The 17,553-nt window shown below is 54.5% G+C and overlaps 1 protein-coding gene across 1 annotated transcript in view; it reads left to right on the plus strand.

Moving 5' to 3' along the window:
• Positions 1–229: 229 nt before the first annotated feature.
• The window catches only part of WDR91 (WD repeat domain 91), a 27,962-nt gene continuing 10,638 nt past the window's right edge, over positions 230–17,553 (plus strand). Inside the window, exons 1-8 of the mRNA XM_007952906.1 lie at positions 230–352; positions 2,276–2,455; positions 2,984–3,191; positions 4,726–4,808; positions 6,133–6,263; positions 7,481–7,646; positions 15,549–15,707; positions 17,209–17,384. Of these exons, the coding sequence (XP_007951097.1) occupies positions 230–352; positions 2,276–2,455; positions 2,984–3,191; positions 4,726–4,808; positions 6,133–6,263; positions 7,481–7,646; positions 15,549–15,707; positions 17,209–17,384 (1,226 nt within the window). The remainder of the gene's footprint in view (positions 353–2,275; positions 2,456–2,983; positions 3,192–4,725; positions 4,809–6,132; positions 6,264–7,480; positions 7,647–15,548; positions 15,708–17,208; positions 17,385–17,553) is intronic.

A 17,553-nucleotide genomic window follows, 5' to 3' on the forward strand; every position in this document is an offset into this window, starting at 1 on the left:
AAGGGCTGAGATTAAAGCTGGGGGCGGGGCTAGACCCCAGAATAGGGGCGGGCCAGAGCCGAGCGGCAACTGAAATTGGGGCGGGGTAGGGGGAGGAACCGGGAAGGGGCGGGGCCGCGGGCGTGCTTGGGCGTGCGTGCTCATTGGCCGGCCGCGATGTGATGCTCTCGGCGCCCGCCCTGCCTTTCCGCTCCGGGCCCGCGAGGCGCCTCCAGGCTTTGGTGCAGTGATGGCGGAGGCGGTGGAGCGCACAGATGAGCTGGTCCGCGAGTACCTGCTCTTTCGCGGCTTCACGCACACACTGCGGCAGCTGGACGCCGAGATCAAGGCGGACAAGGAGAAGGGGTTCCGGGTGAGGGGCCAGTGGCCGCGACGCGGGCGGGGTAGGCCCCCAGGGAGTCCGCAGAGGGCCGTCCCCAGCCCGGCCCTGCGGGGAGGGAGAGGCTCTGTCACCGCGCGGTGGGATGTCACATCTTGCATCCGGCCTTCGCTGACCGATGAAGAACCTAGGCCCTGGGGAAGGGACTGACCTGCTGTCGTTGTCCAGCGAGTCGGGAGCATCACCGCGGCGGGAGCCCAGGGGGCTGGCCTCTCGGTTCAGAGCTCTGGTCCCCACCTTTGGCCACAGCGATGTTGAAGTTTCCGAAGCCACAGTTGGGTAGATGGCAACAGAAATAGACCAGGGGTGGCGTCCGCTGGCGTTGGGAGCAATGAGTCTGCCGCCTAAAATGTTAGCTGGGTTCAGGTGTCTTTTGTTGTTTAAGTCTGACTCAGGGGTAGGGTGGCATCTGCACTTGCGGAAGACGTCTTGTGCGTTTTAAACTTCTGCTTCCCCTGCTCTGACATGATTTTCCGTTGAAAGATGTGAGGCTTTGATACTGTATGTGTGGTTCCTATGCCCCCATGTTGGGGTTTGGCAGGTGACTTGAGAGCCCCCAGCAGGGGTTAGGAGACCTGGTTTCTTGTCTCGCCACAGTCAGTGGCCACCTGTTGATTGCCGTGGGCCTGGTGACTCCGTGCACCGCTGAACTGAACTGCTCTGCCGTTCAGACCGCTGTGGAGGGCCGCCCTGCCTGGGGGCTGTTGTCTTCCCGCCCTGTACTGGGCAGTACTCTGTTGACCACAGGGTTCTCACTGGCTGATTTTTGAAAGTCAATCACCAGGTTTTCTTCCTAGTCTTAGTCTGGAAGTGCTGCTGAAATCTGTCCACTGTGGTGACTGCTGGTATTTGAAGTACCAGTGGCATCGCTTTCAGTATCACAGCAGTACCCGAGCCACCACAGTAGGACAGACGGACAAGTTCTGGAGCGGCTGCCCTTCTCTCTGCTGTATCACAGTAGGGTTACCAACGCTGTAATCGTTACGGGAATGTTGTTGTTGTTGTTATGTGCCGTCGAGTCGGACCCGACTCATAGCGACCCCTCCTTGGGTTTCTGAGGCAGTATCACTACGGAAGTAGATTGCCCCATCTTCCTTCTGAGGAGTGACTGGTGGGTTTGAACCGCCAGCCTTCTGGTTAGCAGTCAAGTGCCTTAGCCACTATGCTACCAGAGTTATGGGAATAGGCAGCCATATCTTTCTCCTATGGTATGATTGGTAGGTTTGCACCACTGACCTTTAGTTTAGCAGCCAAATTGCTTAGCCACTAGGCTACCAGGTATGTTAGTGGCTCCTTAGGGGGCAGAAGCAAATCAGTTTACTTCTCCTGGATCTGTAAAATGCGGAGGTTGGGTTGGTAATCACCGTCTTTCCAGACTGTGCACTCTGGTTTTACTTCCTCATTGCCTGCCACTTTGGTGGCACTTTGGTGATTTGAAGGAATCAGTGCACATGGCGAACCTTGGAATCTTGGAGTTGTGCAGCCGGGATGAGGGCCGTGGAGAGCATCTTAATCCATCTGTTCGCTCTTGTTTGTTTTTCCCCAAATTCGTGGCAACTGAGACCAGAGAGTTGAGGTGACGTTCATTGCCCAGGTGGTCGAGTTAGTCAGCTGCAGAGCCAAGACCCAGGCCCAGACCTGGTTTCTGGGCCACAACTCTTACTTTTTCCACCTCAACTTCCCATGTTTGCTAGAGACTCAAACCAGATACCTAACATTGGAAAACAACAGTCACTGCAGTAGTAATAACTTTTCAAATGGGTGTAGCTTGCTCATTTCATTTTTATTTGTAAACATCCAGAAACCACAGCTGGAGGAAAAAGCTGTGTTGGTGGGGTGAAGGAGGACTCCCTCCTGACCTTCACTAGCTTCTCCGTCCCGCCGGTCTCTCACCAGGTGGACAAGATTGTAGACCAACTCCAGCAGTTAATGCAGGTGTACGACCTGGCTGCCCTCCGGGATTACTGGAGCTACCTGGAGCGCCGGCTCTTCAGCCGCTTGGAGGATATATATAGACCCACCATCAACAAACTGAAAACCAGCCTGTTCCGCTTTTATCTCATCTATACGATCCAGGTGTGTGTGGATGACATGGTGGAGAGAGGCTTTGATCCAGAAGGAGGCATTCTTGTAACCCCAGGGAGGACTTTGCATGTCAGAGAAAGGGGTAGAACAGTCCTGGCTAATGACTTGTGACTTTTCCTTCTCATCATCTGGGCATCATCTGACTCTTCTTCCTCATTCCTGTTTCCTTTCTTGTTTTAAGCATGTTAGTCCAGGGGGTGGTTTTGAGGATCTGAGTGGCTGGGTTGCATTTTGACATAAAGGTTATAGCTGGCTGGGGGAAATACATCACGCAGGTTATTGGAAAATAAACTAGGAGTTAATTTGCAGGGTGCCATTTAGAACTTCTGTTGAAACTAGCTTTGAAACTGCATGATCTTTGAAGAAAGAGTAAAGATTTCTTTACATCACAACATACATATGTCAGCTATCTGGCCATACCTGGCAGGCAGATAGCCCGGCTCTGTGGTGCAGCAATGTGGACTCACCCCTGCACACTTGTCTCTGCCCGTCCTCACTCCCTCCCTCATGTCTTGGCAGACCAACAGGACTGACAAGGCCCAGGAGTTCTTTGTCAAGCAGGCCGCTGAGCTTCAGAACCAGGCCGAGTGGAAGGATTGGTTTGCCTTGCCCTTCCTGCCCTCCCCAGACACCAACCCCACCTTCGCCACCTACTTCTCGCGGCAGTGGGCTGACACCTTTATCGTGTCCCTGCACAACTTCCTGAGCGTCCTGCTGCAATGCATGCATATCCTGCCAGCACCAGCGGGGTCCCTTGGAGGTCCCCCAACAGTGGGGTCAGGGCCCCGGTTCTCCCTGCCATGCCCTGGGTCACTGTCATGGCTGTGTGAGGTACTGCCTGAGCTGTGGTTATTCTTGTTGGCAAGCCACAGGATTGTAAATCTTAGTTATGCCACTGCGCTACGGAATTGATTGCTGACCCGCGTGGGTGGGACTGGACGGTGGGATGTCGGTGCCGGGCTCCACCAGGCTGGGGCCTCTCACTGCAGACCCAGGAGCAAGAGGGCAGCTGCTTGTTGGTGAGACTGGCCAGCCATGAAAACACCCTCTCCGTGTGTGCTGCTCAGTGCCCCGAGGGTAGCTGTTGTCCTGGCTGGGATGAGGTGGCAGACAAGGACACCTGTGGGGTTGAACTTGCTGCCTGTGTTAATCTGAGTTACTCTCTGACAGTGACCTCAGTGTTCTTCAGCCTCCTGCAAAACAGTGGTGTATATATGGGGGGGGGGGAGAGAACACATAAAGACTCTCGTCTGTCTATGTATCCCTGTAGTTAATAAGTGGGCGTGTTGTACGTAACTGCCACTGACCACCTTTGCCCTCTTGTCTCCCTGAGCCCAAGGCCCAGGCTGTACCCATGCTCTTGCTGTAGGCTGACATCAGGGAGGAGCAGGAAGTCTCTGGAATGGGGCTGCCTGGAAGGCGCTGATAAGTTTGGGGCATGCAGAGGACCATGTGCTGGTGTGGTTTCGGCCTCTGGGAGGGGCCGTTTTCTGGGGGAGGAAGGGAGGCCCTGTTTCCGCTCCTTTTCTGGGGTGGAGGAGTGGGAATACTGCACTTTTCTTTCCACCTGCTGCTGCTCTATGTCCTGGGGAGTCTCAGATAGGTGTGGGGGGCTTAGCTTAGAAGGGCTGCTGCGTGACTCTGTGGGTCCAGCAGGGGAAATGCAGGGGTCATTTGAGATCTTTCGGGAGCAAAACAGAGCCCTGCAAACTAGGACATGCACATTTGAGCTGCACGTCCCTGAGCTGAGGCCAGGCTGCTGCCCGCTCCTCCTGGCTGGGGCTGTCAGAGGCGAGGAAGCTGATATCCTCCCCTGGGCTGGCTGTTCACGGGGTGGGCTGTGGCCATGCAATGTGCAGCCCGCTTTCCCTCTCAGCGTAAGCTTTTGCCAGAGAAGGTTCCACCTGGGCAGGGAGAGCTGAGTGGCTGACTGCCTGGCTGTGTCCTGTGGGGCCTTGGCCTCCGGGGTTGCTTTTAGCAGAATGTCTGGCCTGGCTGTGAAGTCTGCTGGGTACTAGCTCTGCCCCACCTGCTCCTGGTCTTATGTCCTCTCTGTGAGCTGGCCAGGCAGAGCGCCCTGGGCTGTGGAAATCCCGCCAGGCTTGAGTGGTGGCCCAGAGCGAGGAGGCTGTGTGATGCAGCTGTGAAGACCCCAGGGCCCCGCCGTGCCCTGTGTTGGGCCCTGGGCTGTGCCGCTGGGACAGGGCTCTGGGAGGGCCTTCTCAGTGTCCCCAGGTGGGCTTGTCCCTTAACCTGTGCACCAGTTCCTGTGATCCTGAGCTTCGATGCGGAGTGTCAGAGGACCAATCAGATCCAGGAGGAGAATGAAGTCCTACGTCAGAAGGTTTGTTTGAGTGGGCACGCCTCGGGGGGCTCTCGGGCTTTTTGGGTATGGGTTTGGCAGAGAGCTGGAGGACACGTAGGAAGTGGGACTTTGCAGATGAGGGAGTCACCAGAAACCAGTGTCAGGGTTCAGGGGCTCGAGCTTTAAAGTCATGTGTGCAGCATGAACCATCTGGTAACAGCGACGAATCTGTGGAAGGAGGGACTGTAGTCCTGCCACCTCAGGAGGCCGGCCCTCGTCTGTCTGTCTTACGCTCCTAGTTCTTTTGCACAATGTCTGTGTCGGTTTTGTTTGCAGGGGCTCTGGTGGCACAGTGGTTAAGCACTCAGCTGGCAACTGAGAAGATGGCAATTTGAAGCCACTAGCTGCTCTGTAGGAGAAATATGTGGCAGTCTAGTTCTGTAGATTTCAGCCTTGGAAACCCTGTGGGGCAGTTCTGCTCTGTCCTCCAGAGGGGCTGTGAGTCAGACTTGACGACAGGGGAGTGGGTTTTTATAGGTTACATCCCAGATGTAATTTACTTCTCCCTATTCAGCCCTGTAGGGAGCTCTGGTAGCGTAGTGCCTCAGGCAGTTGACTGCTAACCAGAAGGCTGGCGGTCCAAACCCACCAGCCACTCCTCGGAAGGAAGACTGGGCAATCTACTTCCGTAGAGATACCGCCTCGCGAACCCAAGGAGGGGTGTCTATGGGTCGGATTTGACCTGACGGCAATGAGTTTGGTTTTTGTTGATTTACTCAGCCCTGTGATTCTAGTTGAATCAGGAAAAGGTGGCGCCGCAGGACCCACATTTGTCATAAAGTTCTCTGTCCTTGAAGATGTCAGGAGGGTATATTTTCGGGAACAGGAAGATTGTAAGCTATTGAGGTTTGGGGACTTTGAAATCCTTGCATTTGGGGTGTGTATGTATGGATAGTTTTCTCCAGGGAGAATGTTAAGAATGCTGTAATTCTATTTTCAGCTTTTCTGTTAGAGTCCCTGAGCCTGATTTTGCAGATTCCAGAAAGCAAAGCAGGACTGGGTAGAGCTGTTCTCCCAGTAAATTTGGGAAGAAGCATGTCCCAGATGAGAAGGGAAAAATGTGGGTTTTGCATGTCTGAGAGTTTGGGCTTTTCTCTGCTTGCTCGTGGGGGAAGAGCCGTTGGGTTCCAGTTTCCGTTTTCCAGCGCACACTTTGCAGGAAGTGAGAGGCACCTTGTGGGGCCGGGCGGTGTGGGGCGTCTCAGCTGGGAGGGTGGGCTTTGGATGTGATCTGTCTAGAAGTGGCCTCAGTGGAGGGCAGGTGAGGCCGGAACACTATCTCACTGAGTTTCACGCTGCGTAGCTCTTCGCGTTGCAAGCCGAAATCCACCGACTGAGGAAAGAGGAGCAGCAGCCGGCTGAGGGTGAGGCCTCCGTCCAGCACAAATTACCTCCTTACGTCTCCAACATGGACCGCCTGGGGGACTCGGAGCTGTGAGTGCAAGGCAGCTCCTGGGCAGGTGGGAGGGCCATCCTCTCAGCTCCCTCCCAGCTCCTCCTGGCCACAGGAATTGCTACACAGCCTCTTGGACACACACTGTTCTTGCTTCAGACTGTCCTGATCCCCAGCCCCTACATTTACCATCAGTCCTGTAGGAGCTGGTCCCAACCCCCAAGCCTCTGCTGTGTCCAGAGTGGGGAGCTGCACAGCTTTACTGGGCAGGATCTGCAGGTCCAGATGTGGAACAGGGGCTGCAGGCCCAGATGCAGGGAGGTGCTGTGCGTCCAGATGTGGGACAGGGGCTGCAGGCCCAGATGTGCAGGCAGAGGCTGCAGGTCCAGATATGGGGAGGGGCTGCAGGTGCAGACGTGCAGGGCCAATCCATCCTGCATGACCGCTGTCGTAGGTATAGGCTGTGTTTATCAACTGAGAGGCCCTCCTTGTGTAGGAGAAGATGGACAGCCACAGGCTGGATGCGTCTCACGGTAGAAGTGTGCATCTGTCTGAGGGTGCAAAGAGGTGGGCAAATTAGGAGAGAGGTATGCGAGTGACCTTAAAGCAGCCTGCAACAGCAGAAGCCTGAGGTGGTGGTGGTGATGATGATGGCGACAGTAATAACAGCAATGATGCATGCTCAGATCTGGCACCCACTTAGTAAGTGGTGAGCCAGGTGCAGACTCAGCAGGCAGGTTCCCGAGCACCCCCCCCAGCCCTGCTTCCAAAGAAACTGCTCTCACTTCCGGGCCTGCACAGCCCCATGGCCCCATGGCCCCATGGGAACAGAATGCAAGCCCAGATGAGATGCTAAGTTGTCAGCAGCCATGTTTTAAAAAATAATGAGAAGCAGGTGAAGCTGATCTTAAGCATGTGTCTGAGTTCGCCAGCTGTGTCCCCAATCCCTTTCAGCGTGTCACGCTATGCCCTTGCTGAGACATGCATGTGTGCTTTTCACTCCAAGTCCCTGGTTCCAGTGTGTGCCTTCCTCAATCTGGACCATGTTCAGTGTTCAGTGGCGCTTGTGGCCAGTGGCTTCTGGCCAGCACAGCTGGAGCCTCACTGCGGCCTTCATGGTGTGCCAGGCCAGCTGCTGGCACCCCGGGGTGAGCCACCTTCACGCCCAGGGGCGTGAGCGCAGACACGTGAGCCCCGCCCAGGCCCTGGGCAGGAAGCTGCGTCTGGTGCCCCTGTGACCATGTGTCTGCTTGACCAGAGCCATGGTGTGTAGCCAGAGGAGTGCCGGCCTCTCCCAGTCGCCACGTGTGGGTTTCCTGTCCTCGCTGCTGCCGCAGAGCAAGAAGAGCCCCTCGAGGCTGTCCCCTGCCCAGGGGCCCCCGCAGGCCCAGAGCGCCACCAAGAGAGAGGCCACCAGCACTCAGGTGAGCAGCAGTTCCTGGCCTTTGTCCTCTGCACTTGGCACACTGGGGAGGGGAGCAGGCCCTCCTGCCCAGTGACACCTGAAGACACTGCCCCTCTGAGAGTTGGAGTAGCTTGGATGCTGTGTCTCAGTCATGTTGCTGACAAACGGCCAGGTCTGAGACCCGGTCTCCTGGCCCCAGGCAGGTGCCCTTGCCCCCTGGCCTACTGTCTCCCTGACCATGCCCGAGGTGCCTGCATCCACTCTCGGGGGTCTGGTACTTGGTACTTGGGTTATTGAGGCGAGGAGGTATGCTTTCAAGGATCCTTCTCCTTTTCTCATCTGTTTTCCTGTGAACTCATGAGAGTTCACAACTGCTCTTTGACTCAAGAGTGCATTCAGACTGTTCTGGAATTATGAGCGTCTGGGAGTATGAGGGCGTGGGTAGCTAATGAATAGGCATTTTAAGCACAACCTCCAAATCAATGCATTTATTCTGCAAGTAGTTACGTGCTGATTCTGCAGAGGGCTTTTGCATTGATGGAAGCTTGAAATGAACCTCTCTTAGGCCAGCTCATGTCCACACCAGCTGAGAGTCCACACTGAGGCCAGCTCATGTCCACGCCAGCACTGAATGTGTCTCCTAGCTGAGACCGTCAGAACTGTTTTCCCCAGGTTACTCTTTGTTGCTTGGGTAGGAGCACTTCCTCTTTTTACGTTTTATTAGTTACAGATAAAGTAAGTCCCCATGGCCTGTGCCCTCCTCCCCTACCACCCATGAGCAGTTGTGTGTGACGGAGCAGTTTGGAGCTGCTCATTGCCCTGGGGAGGTGGCTCTGGCCCAGGGGCCGGGGACATCTGGGGCTTTTCCAGGCACTTGGGTTTGGGCTTGTTGGGCGGGAGCCTGGGCAGTGAAGTGTGAGGCTCGGAAAGGTTGGTGTTTGGCCCTGCCTCCTTGCTTATCATCCTCGCCTGGACTGCCGAAACTCACGCAAAGTTGGGATAATAGTAGTCTTAGTTCCCTGTTGTTGGCCGTCACCAGGCGGGCGCCTGACTCGTGGCGACCCCATGCACGTTCTGTTGTTGGCTGTCACCAGGAAGGCCCCTGACTCCTGGTGACCCCACGCAAAGGGCCTGTTGGCATCTGCAGGGCTCTCCCTGGCTGATCCTCAGAAGTGGATCACCACGCCTTCCTTTCTAGTCGGTCTGAGTCTGGAAGCTCTGCTAAAACCTGTTCAGCCTCCTAGCGACCTCCACTGATGTGTGTGTGAGGTGCACTGGCCGGGAGTCACGTCCAGGGCTCTCGTGGAAGGCGAGAATTCCATCCTTGCACCACCACGGCCTCCATTTACTCCCTAAACCCAAAAAGCCTCATTGCCGTCAAATCAGTTCCAACTTGTGACGGCCCCGTGTGTTACGGGGTGGAACTGCTCCCCAGGGTTCTTGGCTGTAATATTTACAAGAGCCCAGTGCCAGGTCTGTCTGCTGCAGTGCCACTGGGTAGGTTCAGACTGACAGCATTCAGGTCAGCAGTAGAGCCACTCAGGGTCCCCATTCATCCCCAGGGAGGACTCAGTGGGCTGATGTAAGAAGAGTCCTTAGTACAGGCAGTGCCTGGTGCTCGATCAGTTAGCACTCCATGCGTTTTAGTAGTGGCTGTCCTGTTTGTGAAGGCTCTTGCCTACCCAGGTACCTGAGCCACTGCTGACCCCAAATGTTGTCACTGTGGAATCGCTCTAATCTCTGCCTCCGTGAGGGTCGGACCACTCAGATCTGTCAAGCCCACTTGGCCTATGACTATTCTTCTGAAACACGAACCTTAGTGTCCGAGTCCCACGGACAATGGCCGCATAAGTTCTGCTGTTTGGCTTCCCCGTACCCCTCGCCAGGCAGCATTCCATGAGCTCAGATGATGTATGGAGTGCTGGGTCCCCTGAAGTGTGCTAGAGATGATGGAGTTTAGTTTTGTTAGCTTAAAATGAAACAACACCCAGAAATGGGTTCTTTGAGGTTAAGAATGTGGCCTTACTCATGTGTTCGGGAATGAAGTGTCATGTGGTGAGGATGAAATGAGACTGGAGGTTGTGTGTGCAGTTCAGGGCCAAGAGATGAGGGTACAAATGTGTAACCTGCAGTGAAATGTACCTGGCCTCTGAAATACATTCACACGAAGTTGGGTCACCCTGAGAGGAGGTGCAGATGCCCTGCAGACAGGTGTGCAGCCTGAGCAAGCCATGGTCAGGCTGCTCATTCTTTCAGTTGATGGTGGGTTACTGAGACTCAGCACAGATGTTTCTGTTCCAAAAATTACTGGTAGATTTGAGATTCAAGAAAGTCACAGGGATCTGAATTCCCAGGTGTATAGTAGAGCTGACAGGGGACAAGGTTGTACTCACTTCTTGGTCACAGTCAGCTACCCAGAGGGACCGAGTAGTTGAACCTGTGGGCTCGGGACTATAGTCACAGAGGACATCAAGCTCAATTGGCATAACATACTACATAAAACATTGTTCCACCTCCTACTTTGGCAAGTAGCGACTGGGATCTTAAAAGCCTGCAAGCAGCCATCTAGATGCAATGATGGGTCTCAACTCGTCCAGCACAAAGAAGAATGAAGAAAACCAAAGATTCATGGAAAGAATTAGTCCTAGCGACTGGTACAGCATGTGATCTGCAGCCTATATGACTATGAGACCAGAAGAACTAGATGGTGCCTGGCTACCAATGTCAACCATTCAGAGAGGGATCTATGTAGGAGACCCTGGATGGAGAGGGAGAACAATGTGGAACAAAACTCAAAAGCATTTGGAAAAAAAAAAAAAGGGGGACCAGGTTCGCTGGTGTGATAGAACCTGGTGGAACCACTGAGACTATGGCCCCTAGCCTTCTTTCAAGTCTGGAATTGAATCCACACCTGTGGCTTCCAGCCAAGCAAAAGACAGACATATAAGTTGAACATTTACCTAAGTTAAATACACTCCTTAGAGAGAACAATCATGGGAGAAAGAAGGGCTGTGTATGCACAGGGAGACAGCTCAGGGGGCAGGGGTACATGGAGGGATGGACACAGGGAAGAGGTGACTGTTGGGAGGAAGTGGGAGGGGAGCTGTTGCACTGTGGTAAATTGTGGTCAATGTCATGAGACAAAGTATATGTGAACTGCTGTATGGAAAGTGAATTTGCTCTGTAAAATTTCACCCAAATCACAATAAAAAAAAAGGAAAGAAAAGTCACAGAACTTTGTTGTTGTTGTTATGTGCCATCGAGTCGGACCTGACTTATAGTGACCCCTCCTTGGGTTTCTGAGGCAGTATCACTATGAAAGTAGATTGCCCAACCTTCCTTCCGAGGAGTTGCTGATGGGTTTGAACCACTAGCCTTCTGGTTAGCGGTCAAGTGCCTTAGGCACTGTGCTACCAGAGCTCCACAGAACTTTAGAGTTGGGAGAGAGCTGAAAGGTCATCTGGCCACTCACTCCTGCTGAGTGTCAGAGCCTGTTTTCCAGGTTGTTACCTCTGTGACGTGGAGCTCACTGTCTGTGAAGATTGGACTGTTTGCTTGTTAGAAAGCTGTGAACGTTGTTGTTGTTATGTGCCATCGAGTCGGCCCCAACTCATAGTGACCCCTCCTTGGGTTTCCGAGGCTTATGCTTGTTCCTCACTGGCTTTAGCTTGCCGTCTGGAGCTACACAGGATCAGGCTTTCTTGGAGAGGCCAGTCTTTCCTCTCTTTTCCGTGCTAAGTACCCCCAGTTCGTCCCATCCTCCCTCAAAGTATTTACCCATGTGGCACAATTTCTAGACCCCTCACCATTCTGGGAAGCAGTCTGGGTGGTGCAAACGGTTTGTGCTTGACTGCTTACCTAAAGGTTGGTGGTTCGAACCCATCCAGCCGTGCCACCGAAGAGAGGCCTGGTGACCTTCCGTAGAGATGACAGCCGAGAAAACCCTGTGGGGCAGTTCTATTCAAACACATGGGCCTCCGTGAGGTCGAAGTGACTTGATGGCAGTGGGGTTTTCCACCATCCTGGTCCCCCTTTCTGGGGAGACATTTCCTTTCTCTGTTCCTTTATGAGCATTTGACTGCTAACCAGAAGGCTGACGGTTCAAACCCACCAGCCCCTCCTCGGAAGGAAGGTTAGGCAATCTACTTCCGTTGAGATGCTGCCTTGGAAACCCAAGGAGGGATCCCTACTCGATAGCAGTGAGTAGTTTGAGTTATGACTGTTGATGAGCCCTGGTGGCACAGTGATTAAGCACTCAGCTGTGAACTGAAAAGTCAGCAGTTTGAACCCACCAGCCGCTCCATGGGAGAAAGATGTGGCAGTCTGCTTCCATAACGATGTATAGCCTTGGAGACCCAATGGGCAGCTCTGTCCTTTAGGGTCTTTGTGAATCAAAATTAATTCAATGGCAGTGGGTTTGTTTGTTTGTTTTTGCTGTTGATGACCACGGTACACATAGAGTTCTAAATGTTCTCCCACCAGTACTGAGTGCAAACTCACTCACCCTGATTTTGATGAGATACGGCTTTGAACATAAAACGACATTGTTTTTTAATAACCCACATTGCTTTCCATGAAGCTCCCATGAAGTGTGTGGTCTCTTCATACTGCTGCCAAGCCAGAGCACCCTCCTGCTTTTGTACTGTTGAAGAGTAAGAAAACCAAACAGTGTAAGCTGTACTTTGTTGCCAGATTAAAACCCCAAACCAAGCCTACTGCCATCAAATCAACTGTGACTCATAGCAACCCTACAGGACAGACTAGAACTGCCCCATAGGTTTCCAAGGCTGTACATCTTTATAGAAGCAGGCTGTCCCATCTTTCTCCCATGGAGTGGCATGTGGCTTCAGACACCTGACCAAAAGCATGCCAAAAGCAGCTTGTGGCTTCAAACCACCAGCCTTTTGGTTCACAGCCGAGTGGTTAACCAGAGCTCCTGTATTGCCAGGTTAGCACAGAATAGAATGAGTGGGCTTTTGTAATGGAAATGTGATCAATCAGTGGTTTTGTGAATTTCACACCTGTCAACATTTTGCCTAGTTGTTGTGATGCTGTAACTGCTGTGTTCATGGCTACGTTGTTATGAATTGTTATTAACGTTCACAGCATTATGTCGCCAAACCGATGACAATGATGGTGTACGCTCCCAGCTTTCAGGATGAATCTGGAGGCAAAATTTTTTTAACAAAAGGAAGTAACTGCAAAACCACAGTTCACAGCTCTCCTGGCGTCTCCGATGGCAGTGGCTGTGGAGGGCATGAGGGTTCTGGGCGTCCAAGCTGCTGCTGGGTTCACAGAGCCTGCATTTTGTCCTCGGTCTCCCCCAGTCCCAGCGTAATTCACACCCACTCAGTAAGCAAGGGACCGTTGTGGGAATTACGTCATTATGCGGACAATTGAAGAAAGCAAAGTGTCCACGGACTCCTGTACTTGCCACTGTTACTCACCTCACTTACCTCCTAACTGGAGACATGGCTGTTCCCGGGGTGTCGCTCGGCAGGTGGGAAGAGAAGGCTGTTGCTGTCTCACTGTGACATCTGTGTTGGGAGGGCCTGTCTTCCGGGTGGCTTTGCTTTGCTTCAGGTGAGGCCAGGCGTCTGGAACGAGTCCCTGCCCTGTTGTATGACTGCTTGTCAAGCTACAGGGGCTTTGGGACCCTTCCTGATGTGCTCAGGTACCCTCAGGGAACTGAGTCCAGGGCTAGCCGCCTCTTCAGTGAGCAGTGAGAGAGAATGAAAAAGCCAGGCTAACAGCTCTCTCCCGAGCTGCCGGAGGCAGACTGTGAGCGAGTGGATCGAGTACAACTTAGTTCTGGGGTTCCTCAGCTGAGTTGCCTGTCTTCTGGGCCCATAGGTGGAGGGGGTCATCAGTGGATTTATGGAACGAAGGTGGCACCGTGGGTCACATCGCAGGGTGTGGGCACGCCGGCCGGCTGTGTGAGGAGTGCCATGTACCTCGGGACTCTTGTCATTGTCCTGCTGCCCTCTAGCATCAGTGAAGGCTGTGCTACGGCCTGACCTGCTGCGTGCTCCGTGGGCATGGGATGGGATGGCCAGGGCCCCACAACAAGGGCTTTGTCGGGATTACACAGTAAAACCTGCAAAAGCTGGCACTTCGGTAAGGCAGAGACCTGTCAGAGAAGGAAAACGCAAAGTATCTTGCCCTGAAGCGAGCGATAGGAAACTCACAGGTGGAAAGCTTGTGAGATCAGGAAAGCAAGGCAGTCCCTTTGAACCCTGGCTGTCAAAGGTTTGGTGTGTTGTTCAGCTCCAGAATGATGGCATTTCTTCTTGTCTCACCTACGCTGTGTCACTTTCCTCCGCGTCCACTTCAGGGTCTTGCTTCACTCACGTTTCTCCGAGCGTGGCGTTTGCTGTCAGGTCTGGGTGTGAGTCTGCTCGGTCATGCCCTAACTGTGTCAGGCAAGTAAGCCCCTCACGGCCTCAGTTTCCACACGTTAAGGCAATGTCCTCATCTTTAAGGCAGTGCTTGTTTGCAAAGTTCTCAGTGTACCGGTTGCCATGGCAACCCCCTGTGCTGGAGGAGAAGTGTGCTTCTCAGCGTTTCCTGTAGCTGAGCTCTCAGTCCATCCCCAGATCATTGGTATTAGTAGTTATTGTTAATAATGTTATTACTGGGTTTCTTCCTAGGCTGTTGATTTGATCTTGCCTAAGAAGCCTGCTTCTCGTAAATAAGCCAGGGATCTCAGAAGCAGGGGTTTCTCTCGGGATCTCTGCTGTGAGCATTAAGTGGAAGTCACTGCGGCCCCTGCACAAGCAGAAACAGCACACGCTCTGCACAGCAGGCATGGTTAGTCTCCACGTAAACTGACAGCCCTTGAGAGTCTCCTCGCCCGCTCACGTGTGTTTGTAGTCACCTGCTCACACGTGTTTTTAGTGCATATTTGAGGTGCCTTCTCTGGCAGGTTTCTGCCTTACACAGGTTCTGGCTTTCACAGACAAGGGCCTTCTCTGGCCATTCCTGAGAAGCATCCCGGCATGGACTTCCCAGAGTTCCTAGGAATCTGTGTCCATTGTTTTAAAGCCATTAGTGAAAGGGAAAAGTAAGTAGAACAGGAAAGCAAGTGTAGGCTTTGGTTGAGTTTATTGTCTTGATTTAGGTCTTCAGGGTGAATGACTTGGGAGGCGGTTGGTCTCTCCTGAGTGGCCCCTTGCATCTGTGTCTCTTTGCTAAGAGTGTTACAAAAAGTGAGCATGAGAGGGATGGGGGGTCATCACCGTCTCTGGGAAGACGGCTGGGAGGAGAGCCCGGGCGGTCAGGGCGGGAAGAGATTGGGATGGTGGCTCCTTTCTGTGGGGCGGGGTGGGCACGGAAGCCACTCCTTGTTGCTGTCATCTTGGTTGACCCTATCATTCTTGTGTGCAAAGGAGCCAGAAAATGCCAGTTTCTCTCCTATCCAGTTTATGTTCATCAAAGCTCCTTGGGTTTCCAACAATTTCTGATGAAAAATTCTGGCTGCCTAGTCATCCTTTCCGAGAAGCACCTCAGTGTTAATATCAGCTGGCTTAGTCCTGGCCAAGAGCAGCAGAGGGCATTGGGTTCCTTTCCCTCAAGAGAGGTGACTGTGTCGTTTTCTGCCCGAACACAGTTGCTTGTCAGCGTGGTGCCAGTGTAGGGCCTGTCCTGCCTCGTAACCACAGCTCAGTAGATGTTCTGTTCCCTTAACTGTAATCGCTGTCCTGTGAGATCGCGGGTCTGTGTGTCCCGGTGGGAGGAGAGGGTGCAGAGGAGGACATGGAGGTTTCCCGTGGCGTTGCCCACCTGGCTGAGACAGTCCTGTCTTCACCACCCGCTTACCACCTTCTGGCAAGACCCTTACTCCAGGCTGTTGGGGAGGAGGTGCTCCGTGGCTCTTGTCCCCTCTCGAGCACAGACTTTCCCCACCCTGTTTGTCCTCCAGGCTGCCAAGGGCAAGGACCCGGTGTCTGGGGCCAAGGATGGGAAGGGCCTCTTCAGTGGGCTGGCTGCTGGGGAGTCCAGCTGGCCTCAGCACCGGCAGCGGCGCCTACAGGACCACGGCAAGGAACGCAAGGAGCTGCTCTCAACGACCATGTCCCAGGTGGGGCGGCCTCGGGGGCTCGGAGCGTGGGGAACACGGCTGAGCATTAGGACACGGGAAGGTGGGCGGTGCCTTGCTCCTGCCTCCCGCCTGCCTCTTGCCTGCTAGTCTGTGCAGAGTGTGGTTTTACCAGCTGGCTTTAGCTGCTTGCACACTGAGTCTTTCGGCTCCTGGTTTGCTTGGCTCGTCAGGGGTGCCTTCTCCCAGTACAGCACTTCCCTGAGTAGGGGCTCTATGGTGCCAGCCCTGGACATGTCCCAGGAAGCGAGTTCTGACGAAATTGGTGTGCACCCCTGCATGGGGCCGCCTCCCCTTGGGTTTACAGTGCATGTCGGCCCAGCGAGACTCGGCAGGGAGAGGCCTGTTGTCCATGGCTAGGACCCTTCTCCCCGGCCACCTGCTGGTGTCCTGAGGCTCTGCAGGCAATGGCTTGAGGCCACATCCCCAGTGGGCACTGTGGCCTGGGCGCTGGAGCCTTCCCTCGCTCCTGCACGTGGGTCTGGGCCTGCTCTCCCCAGCAGTCCACACTGCTCCCGTGTCTGTCATGGACTCTGACTGAAGGTGCTTACTGGTTCTCTCGCCCAAGTCACCTTCTTGACCGTTTTCCTCCTAAGTGGGGCTACTTGCTGATTTCAAGAGCTTTTTGGCCAGTCAACACCTCGTGTAGGTTCCAGTTGGACAGCCATACACCTCTAAGACTCAGCTGTCAAATGGCTCTACTCTGGCACCTTGGCATAGATTTGCACCTGGAGCCCCGTCTGCATGGGGCACCTGTGCTGAAACCAAAGGCCTCTGAGTTCAGAGGTCTCTGCCCCATGTTGCTCTTGAGTGGCTCTGCCTGGTGCCTTTTGGGAGCATCCAGAACCCCGGGTGTAGCCTGGGCCCTGCTGTGCTCCCTGGGCTAGTGTGGGGCTGGCTGAGCATGTAGTAGGTGTGAGGGCCAACACCAAGCGCCCCAAGAGGTGGCTCACCTCCAGCGGCGCTGGGGATAACAGGGTTGGGGTGTTTTTGTGCTTGGCTAGCTGTGGTCCAGCGCCCCCCTGACTGTCCTTGGTCTCTGGGAACAGGTTCTGACTGGCAGGGGGCTGCCCCGGTGGGGGCTGCCCAGGTGGGTCCAGGCTCACATCCCATGTGCTTTGTCACTTGTGGGCCGCAAGGCTTTGGTGAGGCATTTAGCCTTTTCTCTCAGTCTCTGCCTTCGCAGCTCTGGCTGGGGGGAGGGGTGGCCATGGCTTATACCACACAGCAGGCCTGTGGGTGGCCCAGAGCCTCGGTTAGGGGCATGGATGGCTGAGTGCCATGCTTCCTGCTCAGAGCGCCTCCTTCAGGCCCCAGGAGCCCTCCCGGGTGCTGTGGCCTGACTTCCCCACATGTGGTGGTGCACATGGATGCCAAGCAGATGTGGGCTGGACACCTACTGACCCGATACACAGTGGTGTAGGGAGACTCCAGGTGGGTGCTGGCCTGGATTCCCATTGACTGGACCCTTGCTGGTTGGCAGAGCACAGAGAAAAAGTCTGATGCAAGTGGTACAGAGACTGAGCCTGGCCCAGAGCCCGCCACGGAGCCAGTGGAAGCATCCATGCGGGGCCCCGAGGGTGGCCGCCCCGAACAGCCCTTCATCGTGCTGGGCCAGGAGGAGTACGGGGAGCATCACTCATCCATCATGCACTGCAGGTGAGAAGGGGTGGGGAGTGAGGGGCAGGGAGTGGTGAGGAGGGGTGAGGTGGTGGGGTGGGAGGAGTATGGGGAGCACCACTTGTACATCATGCACTGCAGGTGAGCGGAGGGGTGGGGAGTGAGGGGCAGGGCGGGGGTGAGGTGGTGGGGTGGGAGGAGTATGGGG

The sequence above is a fragment of the Orycteropus afer genome, unplaced genomic scaffold, assembly GCF_000298275.1.
Source record: "Orycteropus afer afer isolate SDZICR_OR568_19922 unplaced genomic scaffold, OryAfe1.0 scaffold00365, whole genome shotgun sequence".
Lineage (NCBI taxonomy): Eukaryota > Metazoa > Chordata > Mammalia > Tubulidentata > Orycteropodidae > Orycteropus > Orycteropus afer.